The 12,014-nt window shown below is 37.5% G+C and overlaps 1 protein-coding gene across 1 annotated transcript in view; it reads left to right on the forward strand.

Annotated features, from left to right (window-relative positions):
• LOC149832882 (DNA primase) overlaps window positions 1–12,014 on the forward strand; it is a 100,544-nt gene that overhangs the window by 28,866 nt on the left and 59,664 nt on the right. The window contains exon 7 of the mRNA XM_090013328.1: window positions 10,187–10,269. Within this exon, the coding sequence (XP_089869454.1) occupies window positions 10,187–10,269 (83 nt within the window). The remainder of the gene's footprint in view (window positions 1–10,186; window positions 10,270–12,014) is intronic.

Raw genomic sequence — 12,014 nt, forward strand, 5'->3', positions numbered from 1 at the left:
GTATATATACATATATACGTATATATACTTATATATATATACTAATGTATATATATATATATATATATATATATAAGTATATGTATATATATATTTATATATACATAATTTAACAGAATACACACATATACAGTTTTTAAATAATTTTTTTCTTATAGAATAAAAAAAAACTTTAGCGTCGACTATGGGTCTTAAGATGGATATCAACATTCACACTTTTCTCACTGGATTTCATTAAAATATTCCATGGAAAGCGAATCCGTACTCTTTTTCTCATTCGAAATCAAGAGAGGAACCCGTACCTTGTGTTTCTCTCTTTTTTTGAAACGCAAAAGTTGAGGTGAAAAACTCCGCCTGTGTATAACTGTTTAGTTATACACTGCCGGTCCCAAGCCCGGATAAAGGAGGGTTGCGGTAGGCATGTGATAGCCAACATAAAAACTTAGTCATACCTTATGAATATGAACCAATATGAGAATTTCGTTGGGGCATTCCCTACTGAGCGACGCGTTGTACTTTATAGGCCCGAAGGCAGTGATAAATGGGCAAGGGTTGCTAGGTCGTCGCCCGGGTGTGGTGTCAAATAGGCAAGGGTTCCCTCACTTTGTTGGACGGGTGGGGGTAAAGAAGTTAGTCCAAGACCATAAAATTAGGTTAGCCACTTGGAACATAGGATCTTTAACTGGTAAGTTGGTAGAGTTAGTAGATGTTATGTGTAGGAGAAATATTGATATTTTATGTCTACAGGAGACCAAATGGGTAGGTGAGAAAGAAAAGTGATAGAACCTTGGGGATATAAAATTTGGTATACAGGAATAAATAGGAATAGGAATGGAGTAGGGATTGTTATGAGTCGTGAGTTTATAGATAATGTAGTTGAGGTACGTAGGAAGGGTGATAGGATTTTACTCATTAAATTAGTATTAGGTTCAGATATTATTAATATTATTAGTGTTTATGCACCTCAAATAGGTTTAGATGATTCCATTAAGCGTCAATTTTGGGAAGATTTAGATGAAGTAGTGCAAGGGATATCTTATGGAGAAAGGCTTTTCATCGGCGGTGACCTTAATGGGCATGTAGGCATTAGTAGGGATGTATTTGATAGTATCCATGGAGGCTATGGTATAGGAGAAAGAAACGAAAGTGGAGAAATGATTTTAGATTTTGGTTTGTCCTATGATATGATCTTAGCAAAGACTTGGTTTAGGAAGAGGGACTCTCACCTAGTAACATTTAAAAGTGGGGTTAATACGAGTCAGATAGATTTTTTCCTACTTAAAAGGAGAGATAGGGGTTGTTGCATCGATTGTAAGGTTATACCGGGAGAAAGTGTAGCTACACAACATAGAATCTTAATTTTAGATCTCAGAATTAGACAATGCCGCAAAATGGATAAATATATAATAAATCCTAGAATTAAGTGGTGGGCACTGAAAGGAGCTAAACAAGGAATGTTTGTAGAGTAGGTAGTTAAGGAAGCTGATTGGTGTATTGAGGAGGATTCAGAATCAATGTGGAATAAGATAGCGGGTGGCATGAGAAAGGTGGCTAAGGAGGTATTGGGTGAGTCTAAAGGCGGTGCACCGCTAGGTAAGGATACATCGTGGTGGAACGAGGATGTCAAATTAGCTATTAAGGTTAAAAGAGAGTGTTATAGAAATCTAAGAGTCGTGATAATGAGAATTTGGAGAAGTATATGATAGCAAAGAAGGAAGCTAAAAAAGTAGTTCGGAACGTGAGGGATAAGGTATATAAGGAGGTTTATGACAAGGTGGATACCAAAGAAGGCGATAAGGATATTTATAGGCTTGCAAAGATAAGAGATAGGAAATCGATGAATATGGGTATGGTTAGATGTATCAAAGATGAAATGCAAAGGGTTTTAGTCAAAGATGAGGAGATTAAAGAGAGATGAAAATATTATTTTGATAAGCTATTTAATTAAAGTCATGCTCAAGATCTTGGAGACTTGTCCATTCATTTTCATGAGATGAATCGTGACTTCATGCGCAAGATTCAAAAGAAAGAAATTTCAGAGACTTTGAAGAAAATGAAATCAAGAAGGGCAGTTGGCCCATATGGTATACCTATCGAGGCTTGGAAATGCTTCAGAGAGAAAGGTTTAGAATGGTTGACAAATCTTTTTAACAAGATTTGGCGGACAAATAAGATGCCTAATGAGTGGAGGAAGAGTACTTTGGTGCCTCTATATAAGAATAAGGATGATATACAAGATTGCACAAACTATCGTGGTATAAAACTCATGAGTCATACTATGAAACTTTGGGAGAGGGTGATTGAGTCTAGGTTGAGGAAGGTTGTCATGATATCGGAGAATCAATTTGGTTTTATGCTTGGAAGATCAACTATGGAAGCTATACAATCTTCTTAGACAACTTTTTGAGAGAAATAGAGAGAGGAACAAAGATTTGCGTATGGTTTTTATTGATTTGGAGAAAGCATACGATAGAGTACCTAGGGACGTTCTCTGGTGGACAATAATGAAGAAAGGTGTTTCTCTCAAGTACATTAGTATAATTAAGGATATGTATGAAGGAGTAATAACCAATATCTGCACTTGTGGAGGGGTGACAACCAATTTTCCTATAACGGTTGGGTTACATCAAGGATATGCTCTAAGCCCTTTCCTATTTGCTATTGTGATGGATAAGCTTACGAGATCAATTCAAGAAAATGTGCCGTGGTGTATGTTGTTTGCTGATGATATTGTTTTGATCGATGAGTCTAGAACTGAGGTTAATGCTAAGTTAGAATTATGGAGACAAACATTGGAAGCAAGAGGTTTTAAGTTGAGTAAGAGTAAGACAGAATACATGGAATGTCGGTTTAGTAAGCAACAAAGTAGTGATGGGAGTGTAGTGAAGCTTGTTGAGCAAGAAATACCGGTGGATGATTGTTTCAAATATTTTGGATCTATCATTCAAATGTATGGAGAAATTGATGGAGATGTAAATCATGGGATAAAGGTTGGGTGGATGAAATGGAAAAGTGCAACTGGAGTGTTGTGCGATCGTAGAATGCCATTGCGGTTGAAGGAAAAGTTTTATAGGACGACTATTAGGCCCGTTTTACTATATGGTACAGAATGTTGGGCTGCCAAGAGACATCATATTCAAAAAATGAGTGTAGCTGAGATGCGTATGCTTAGATGGATGTGTGGAAATACATTAAAAGATAAGATTCGGAACGAGGAGATACGTAAGAAGGTAGGCGTTGCACCCATTGAAAATAAGATGAGAGAGAATCGTTTACGGTGGTTTGGACATATTCGGCGAAGGCCTAATGATGCTCCAGTTAGAAGGATGGAGAAATGGGAAAATATATTAGTTAAAAAAGGTCGGGGTAGGCCTAGGAAGACTTGGATGGAAATGATAGGTAAGGATATGAATGCTTTGAACCTCACCAAGGATATGGCATTGGATAAAAATGATTGGAGGAGAATTTTTCATGTGGAAGACCCAGAATGATTTTCTTTGTTGGTTGATATCGCTGACCCCAATTGTTTCCGGATGAAGGTGTAGTTGTTGTTGTAAAAGTTGAGGTGAAAATGCGTCGGACGATCGGAGAAGAAGGTGAACCCTTCTTCTTCTTTTCTCATTCTCTTTTCTTTCTTCTCCTTCCTCCCTCTCTTTTCTCTCTCTCTTTCTCCCTCTTTCTTTCTTTCTCTTTCTCCTTTCCCCTTTTCTTTATTTTTTTTTATAAAGTGAGGGATAGGGGGTGACGCCACCCATTCTCCAGCCCTCGTTAGATAGGCTGGAGAGGGAGGGTTTCCCCCTTGGGACCCTCTCCCACCTTCCTTCTTTTTTCAAAATTTCCAAACTTAATTTTTTTTGACTTTTCTAAAACTTTCCAATTTTTTTTTGAAAGTCCTTCTTAAACCCTCTTAGCTCTTTTTAGGTAAGTATGAGGACCCATCTTAGGAAGCCCTAATGAGCCCTAATTACAAACTCGGAATTAATAAAAATTAAATAATTAAATGTTTTATATTTATTAATTGTTTAAAAGCTTCCAAAAATAGTCAAATTGACTAGGAAGACTTTTTATACTTAATTAACTCCAATTTAAATCCCCTAACTGAATTTAAAGCTTGTAAAAACGTTGGGCATTGGATTTGGATTTGGATCTAGATCCAAAATCGAAACCCATACCCAAAACAAAAATGGATCAAGATCTGGATTAAATCTAGATTAAAGTAGGTCTTAAATAAGATCCAAATCCATAATAATTCGGATCATACGCATTGGATCCAACCCTATCCAACTTCGGATCCGTTTTGACAAACTGCTCAATTTTTGAAAAACTGCGATTTTCGGGCCAACCGGAACTCGAATTTAGAAAAGTAAAATATCGTTGCGCTCAAAATTTTGAGACGCATCCAATGACATATTACACAAATATTGAATTCTGAATTTCACTCAAATTTTGCTTGAATTTAAAGGTCGAAAATAAAACTCTTTATCTCGCTTCAATTGGCTCGTTACGACCTTGTCGATGGAATCTGGGCCAAGCCCGGACTCAAAGACATCAGTCTAAAAATTGAGCCTCAAATGATTTTTCTCCCAGACTTAGCCAAATTTTCGATAAAAAATCAAATTTAACTAAGTGTGAAAATAAGGGATATTACACGCCATGATTTATTATCTCCAAGGAGGATTGGGTCCTTTAGTAGATGCTACCTATTCAACTTGCTAGAATGCAGAGAATATATAGTCATGGAACAATGGGATAATGAAGTGGAACTCTCAACATCTTCTACTTGGCATGAAGGCCATTTTTTTATGGTGGTTCCCATTTTGTCTACATGGAAGGGGAAATCTCAGCTGCTTTTACTTGGCATGAAGGCCATTTTTTCAATATAGTTGCCATGTACATGTCACATAAATGTGCTAGGCATGAGTTTCAATCATCAAAACTTTGAGCATTTTTCCACACAGAATATTAAAAAAAACATTGAAAATTTCAAAATTTTGGGTGCCTGATAAATCAGTACTGTTATGGAATTTTTTCTTTGATGAACCACTTTTTTGCTACTTGTTTGTCACAGCCTATTGTAATACAGTGATTATTTGTTCTTTTGTGCAGCACTCTAAGAAATAATTCTCGAGCATCATTGCAAATGGATTTTCCCTATTCTGGGTAGAGTGACGGGGGAGCAGGGAGAGATGAGGAGAGAAGGATTACATTACATGCTATTTGGAAGATAGGCCCCAAACTATGTCACATGGGTGCGGGTGCGGGGGTGCGGTAGGGGCAAAAATGTAAAAAAATTATATATATATATATATATATATATAATTTTGAAGTTTTAACAGTTAGCATTTAACAATTAACATTGTCATAATATCATTCATCAATCATCATTCATGCAATATATCAACCTAAATATCAATCAAATAAGTAAAGCAATTACATAAATCAACCTAAATATCAATCAAATAAGTAAAGCAGAAAAGAACTAAATTACATACCAAAGTACATCCTGATGAAGTATAAAATCAGGAGCAAGCAGGGGGGATCTGCCCCTCCCCTGTCAAAAACAAGGAGGGACTCAGCCCCTCCCCTGAAATAAGAGGGAGCAGGGACGGGGGCTCAACCCCCTCCCCTGCCAAAAACAGAGGGAGCAGGGGGGGCTCAACCCCTCCCCTGCCGACCCAATAAGAGAGCGAGAGGGGGGAGGGGCTCGACCCCTCCCCTGCCAAAAAACAAGGAGGGGCTCAGCCCCTCCCCTGACGAAAACAGAAGGAGCAGGGGGGCTCACCCCCTCCCCTACCGACCCAACAAGAGAGTGAGAGGGGGGGCTCGGCCCCTCCCTTGCCGACCCAACAAGAGAGTGAGAGGGGGGGCTCGACTGCTCCCCTGCCGACCCAACAAGAGAGCGAGAGGGCGCAGGGGGGGCTCGGCCCCTTCCTTGCCGACACAAGAAGAGAGCGAGAGAGGGTACGTACCTGCGAAAGGAGAGGAGGTGGCATCGGTAGGAGAGAGCTCGAGCTGAGCGGGAGAGGAGAGGAGAGATTAGGGCAAAAAAAAATTTGCCCTAATCCTCCTTTTCATCGTGGATTTTTTTTTTAACGCCGAAAAGTGGACGAAAATGACCTTGGGTGCGTTGACCGCACCCAGTGCCGCACGCGCACCCGCGTCGCGTCGACGCGGTTGCGGCACCTGTTTTGCCGAGTCCCTGTGACTTAGGCCCTAAATCTCTGACCACAGGAATGTCCTTTCATAATATTATTAAAGGATTACATGACCTTTAACTATTTTCCCTTATTACAAATTTATATAAACAAGTGTATGCAGCATATATGATTAATGTGAAACAATTACAGAAATATGACCATGGCATATTGGATGTTGTAAAGTTATAGATATACCATCAGCATGAGCCAGTACCATGTTGATGTCACTAAGCTGTGGTGGTGGACTCAAGGACATCAAGAATGCGAAGTGATATATATATGGGAAGTGTTACAATGCACAACCGTTTGTGCATTTTAATAACATGCACATTTGATTCTTGGATGCTATATGTCCCTCAAAATGGCTTGTTTGTAATTTCTTTGTTGGGCTTTTTTGTCATTTGCTTAAAGAATTACTTTTTAACATAAACAGATAATGACTGAACTACCCTTTCTATACCCTTTCCCTAACCTCTTCTCCCCTTTCATTCGATCTGTCCTTTCTTTAAAACCCTACTGTTTCACTAACCTCTCTTCCCTTTCATTCGATGGTTGCCCACCCATGTCTGGAAACCTATCGGAAAGCCAGAATATTATCTGCTGTGGTACCTGCCAGTGTGTTGCTTCATTCAGCATCTCAAATACTCTCTCTCCTTGAAAACAACTGGAATTCTATGTCACACGGACTCGGCTAAGGAGGTGCCGCACCCGAGTCGACACGCCCCGACACTGGTGCGGACTCGGGTGCGGCTTCGAACTCGGCCCGGACTTGGTCAACGCCGAGTCGGACTCGGTCAACGAGTCCAGGCCGAGTCCGTCCACATTTTGGACTCGGTCAACTTTGACCGAGTCCAAAAATGTCCCTAAAAAACTAATTTTTTATACTTTTTATTTAAAAAAATATATATTAAAAAAGGCACAGTGCAGACTGTGACTGTGCTGCGTAACTGTGACTGTGCACAGTGCTGTGCCTGTGACTGTGCACAGTCACAGTCACAGTCTGTGACTGTGCACAGACACACAGACTGTGCTGTCAGCTGTGGCATTTTAAAAATAAAATAAATTATATATATATATATATATATATATATATATATATATATATATATATATATTTTGCCGAGTCCCCGTGTCCAAAAATTTTAAAATTGTGCCGCACCCGTGTCGCACCCGCACCCGCACCCGCACCCATGTGACATAGCTGGAAATAAACCTAGGTCTAAAGTTCTGACTTGAAAGATTGTTGGTTGCAGCATCAGAAGATCTAAATGTAGATGCCGATATTGAGGGATTTTATTTAGTGCTAATAGTGGGTGGGTGCTTATATATTATTCTTTTTATTTGATAGGAAAAAGAAAAAATAAAGCATTCATTAATTCACAACAGCCACAAATAGCAGTTGCCTCCAAGAACAAATCATAACAATAGCAAAATGTTTTTTTATTTATTGATTGGCAAGCTGGGGTTAGGCAGACCCCAACCAGTTTACAAGGACAATAGCAAAATGTTTACAGAGTTCCCCAACATACCAAAAATCATCACAATAATACAAAGTAAAACCAGAAAAAAAATCCCTCAAAAACTACATTGTCAGCTGAAAGTTTCTAAAAGAATAGCTATTGACCAATGTTGTTCCTTGCTATCTACTAACCATCATCTGAAATTTAAAGTGAATCAGCAATCCTAAAATGCCGAATGCATATGAAAAAGAGTGATACTGACAATCATGCTCCATGTGAGATGTGTGACTCTGAATGAGGGATAAAATCAGTCACTAAAGCTTCATCTCATTGTATCAGCAACATGTCAACCCTAATCATAACATCTCAATGCTCCACCATTGAACCTAGAGAAAAGTGAAGCAAAACAAGAACCCAAATTGTGAGAAAAAAGAAAGAGAAATTACTAGGAAATGAACCCCAAAATCAATTGCAAAGCCTTGATTTGGAGCATCAAAATCCATGTTCTTTCCTGAGAGAGAGAGAGAGAGAGAGAGAGAGAGAGAGAGAGAGAGAGAGAGAGAGAGAGAGAGAGAGTAATACTATTGGAGATGTTGAATGAGGTTGGACACTGAAAGATAACACGCTGGTCAGTATTCTGGTGACTTTTGGATGGGTTTCTGGACTGTTAAGTTATATGTATAATTTCATATATATATATATATTTAAGATATATGTATATATAACTATAATTAATAATGTAATTTAGGTTGCCCACTAGGGGCATTTTGGTTATTTTTTACATTTTAGAAAATAGGTTTTCTTTATTCTTTTTTTAATTTTTTGTATTTTATCTCATTATGTTAGGGCATTCTTGTAAAATCTCTTCTTATAGTCGTTGGGAGTACTCCCAATGGTAACAAATATGACCATTGGGAGCCTCCCAACGTCTATTTGGAGGCTTCCTCTTGGCCTCTTCTTTTCTATAAATAAGTGCTTAAGGCCCCTTGTATTTGTAAGCTTCTTGGAAGCTCCTTGATGAATAAATTCATTATTTTTAAGTGTTGTCTCTGTTTTGATATTGTATGCACTCTTGTGCTTGTGTAAGCCTTAGTGCTTTTTGGATTATCTCATAGTGGACTTGTGCATGTGCACTTTGTGATTGAGTTCTTCATAAGCCCTTAGTGGTTTTTGTGCTTTTGACGATTTGTGGGTGTGATTTGTGCCTCTTGAGTGAGGTGTGTGAAGACTCCTTGTTTCATTACACTGGACATGGGTGGGTAACCATCGAATGTAGGAGAGAAGAGGTTAGGGAAAGGTTATAGAAGGGGTAGATCAGTCATTAGCTGTTTATGTTAAAAAGTAATTCTTTAAGCAAATAACAAAAAGCCCAACAAAGAAATTACGAACAAGCTCTTTTGAGGGACATATAGTGTTCAAGAATCAAATGTGTGTGTTATTAAAATGCACATATGCACAAACGGTTGTCCATTGTAACACTTCCATATATATATATATATATATATATAAACTCTACGCCATCCAATATGCCATGGTGGTATTTCTGTAATTGTTTCACATTATTCATATATGTTGTATACACTTATTTATATACATTTGTAATAAGGATAAAATAGTGATTTCCAAACTGAAACATATTTAATAATATTATGAAAGGACATCCCTATGATCAGAGTTTTGGAGCTTATCTTTCAAAGGCCATGTAATCCTTCTCATCATCTTGCTTCTCTTACATCACTCGATCCAGAATAAGGAAAATTTATTAGTAATGTCGCTTGAGAATTATTTCTTATGTGCTGCACAAACCACCAATCATTGTATATATATATATATATATAGTGATGGTAACTTAAAAATGAAAAATGCAAAAAAAATGCAAAATGGGGTTTGTGTGTGTTTTTAACTCTTGACCATCAGATGTGATCTACGTGCTTGATTTCATAGGGGTTGGCTCTTGGATCATGATTCCGACAGGTGGGAAGGCTTTTATAGGAATTGAAAATCAATGGCTAAAATCTTCATAAATTTTTTAGGCCTAGAAAATTAATTTTTTCATAAAAAAACATGATTCACGTGTCAATTCCTAGCAAATTGGCCATGCCGAGTGCATCTATAGGGTCATAATTAAGGAACACTGGAAAAGCCATTTAGACCCATTTTGCGTATTTCATGTTGCATGTTCCAATTACTATATGTATGTATGTATATATACATTTACAACATTTCTTGTATTAAAGACCTTACAAAGCTAGACCATGGGAATAACTCCATACTATCCAGTCTTTAGGTGTGCTAATTGCTTTGCAACTGCATTGCAAAAAATCCTAGAACCTTTTTTTTCTGCAGATGTTATTACTTATGATACTTTTAATCGTTTTCCGAATATTTGTTTGTTGTAGCTTCGACATAGTTTCTTATGTGTTTTTTGGAATGGTTATAGGATTTGAGCGTTTATTTTTTATTTTTTTGTGTAATTATTATGAGGATCTATTGCATGTCCTAAAATTGTTTTGCTTGATCTTCTTTCAGAAAAATTTTCACGCCATTTAATTATTCGTATACCTGATGTTGCCTTTAAAGACAACTCTCATGTTGGAGCATTTGTGGCTGAGGTGAGTTTTGGATATGCTAATGATGAATAAAGTTTTGTTCCTTCATGTTGTGCAGAAAGGAACATTCATAAGCTTTTTGGGAGAGCCATTACTATAATGTCGGTCAATAAAAAAATAGGCAGGCTCTTTCAAAGCTTTTCCTTATCTATGGCGCTGCATCTCTCTCTGCTTAGGCACTCAAACCTGACTTTCTTCACTAATGACTTTCCTGCCCTTATCAGCTTTTCTTTGGTCCATCTCCGTGTGTCACTAAACTAGCCTTGTCTAGTCTATGTAGGCTATGGAACTAATCAAACACCCTGCTGAACTCGAAAAGTGCAACCAATGGTAGATACTCCCTTGGTGAAGAGGCATTGCCATAAGTTACAAGTGAAATAAGTAAAAGAAGGTTTTGGACTTTCGCCTTTCACCTATCAAGAAAATGTTAGGTCATTAGTTGTTGAAAGTTTCGAGGTTTGGGTTTAATTTAACATGGTGAAACATACTGTATAAGCATTTGATTTATGAATAATTTTAAGCATGCATTTTTCGATATAAATCATGTTAATGTCTGTCATTAGGGTAATATCAGTAAAGTGTCCTTGTTCTTGCATGGCTATCTATCACATATCAAGTTCTGTTTGAATCACTTTGCTCAATAAGCTGAATTTGTCTGATATTTATAAAACTAAAAGGCAAGAAATGGCTGCATTACTAAACTAATGTCTCATAAATACTCTTGCATTTTGAAAATGTTCTATTTCCTAGCATCTGCATATAGCCAACAAGATACCATGTCATTGGTGTTTGTCCGTGACTATCTGGTGTGAAGGTTTCAGCCTGTCACTCATGACTCAAAGTGGATAACCTTGTTCCCAGATATGCACATATTTCTTTTGTAAGAAAAAAAGTGTTTGATGCAATACTGTCATCAAGTAGAACATATAAATGACTGTGCTAACTACTCGTTAATGGATAATTGTACACTAGGATTGACATGTTTTGAAACTTCTATGCAAGGAAAAGCGACAAGTTTCATTAGTTGGATGGTCTTCTTGTTGATATTTTCTTTTTGTTATAGGTCAACCTTATGCTTGTATCTCTAACTATTTAAAAGCATGTCTACACAGTGCAATTACGAAATTTTAAATGTTGAAATGCATTTTTAATCATTGTATTGTCATAATAATTTATGGCATGATAGAAACAAACTTTGTAGGAATGATTTAGTGGCGCTCTCTACACTCAAACCCCTCCAGCACGCTCCCCATGATTGGCATGCTTTTGTAGCCTTTTCTTATGGTTTTTATGTAATTGCTATTTCATTTTGTTCTTGTTCTTGTGTTTAGTAATTACTTCCATTTTCTTGTTCCTGATTTTCATTTACAATTGCATAGTCATCACTTAAAAGTTTATTTTCATGTGTAAGATATCTTTTCGATTTTAACTTCATCAATATTTTTTATTGCAAATCTCTCTCTCTCTGTTTGTTGAGTCAGATGCTTGTTCTTGATAGCACCCATTTGCCCAGAGTTACCAGCAGCTTGTTAGATAGCAAGAAGCGCGCTTCCCAGAAGCTTGATTCGAAAGTGTGATACTTCTCGCTTCCAAAACATGAAGGGAATCTCAATTCTCCCATGCTTCTTCTATGCTTCCCACACACTTCGTCTATTCTCTATCGCTTTTCAAGTTTTTCATGTGCTTTTTCTCATGCTTCCCACTCACTTCCCACGCGCTTTCTCTAAATTGGTAACCATCATCCTTAG

This window comes from Nuphar pumila, chromosome 7, assembly GCF_984573655.1.
Source record: "Nuphar pumila chromosome 7, dmNupPumi1.hap1.1, whole genome shotgun sequence".
Taxonomy (NCBI): domain Eukaryota; kingdom Viridiplantae; phylum Streptophyta; class Magnoliopsida; order Nymphaeales; family Nymphaeaceae; genus Nuphar; species Nuphar pumila.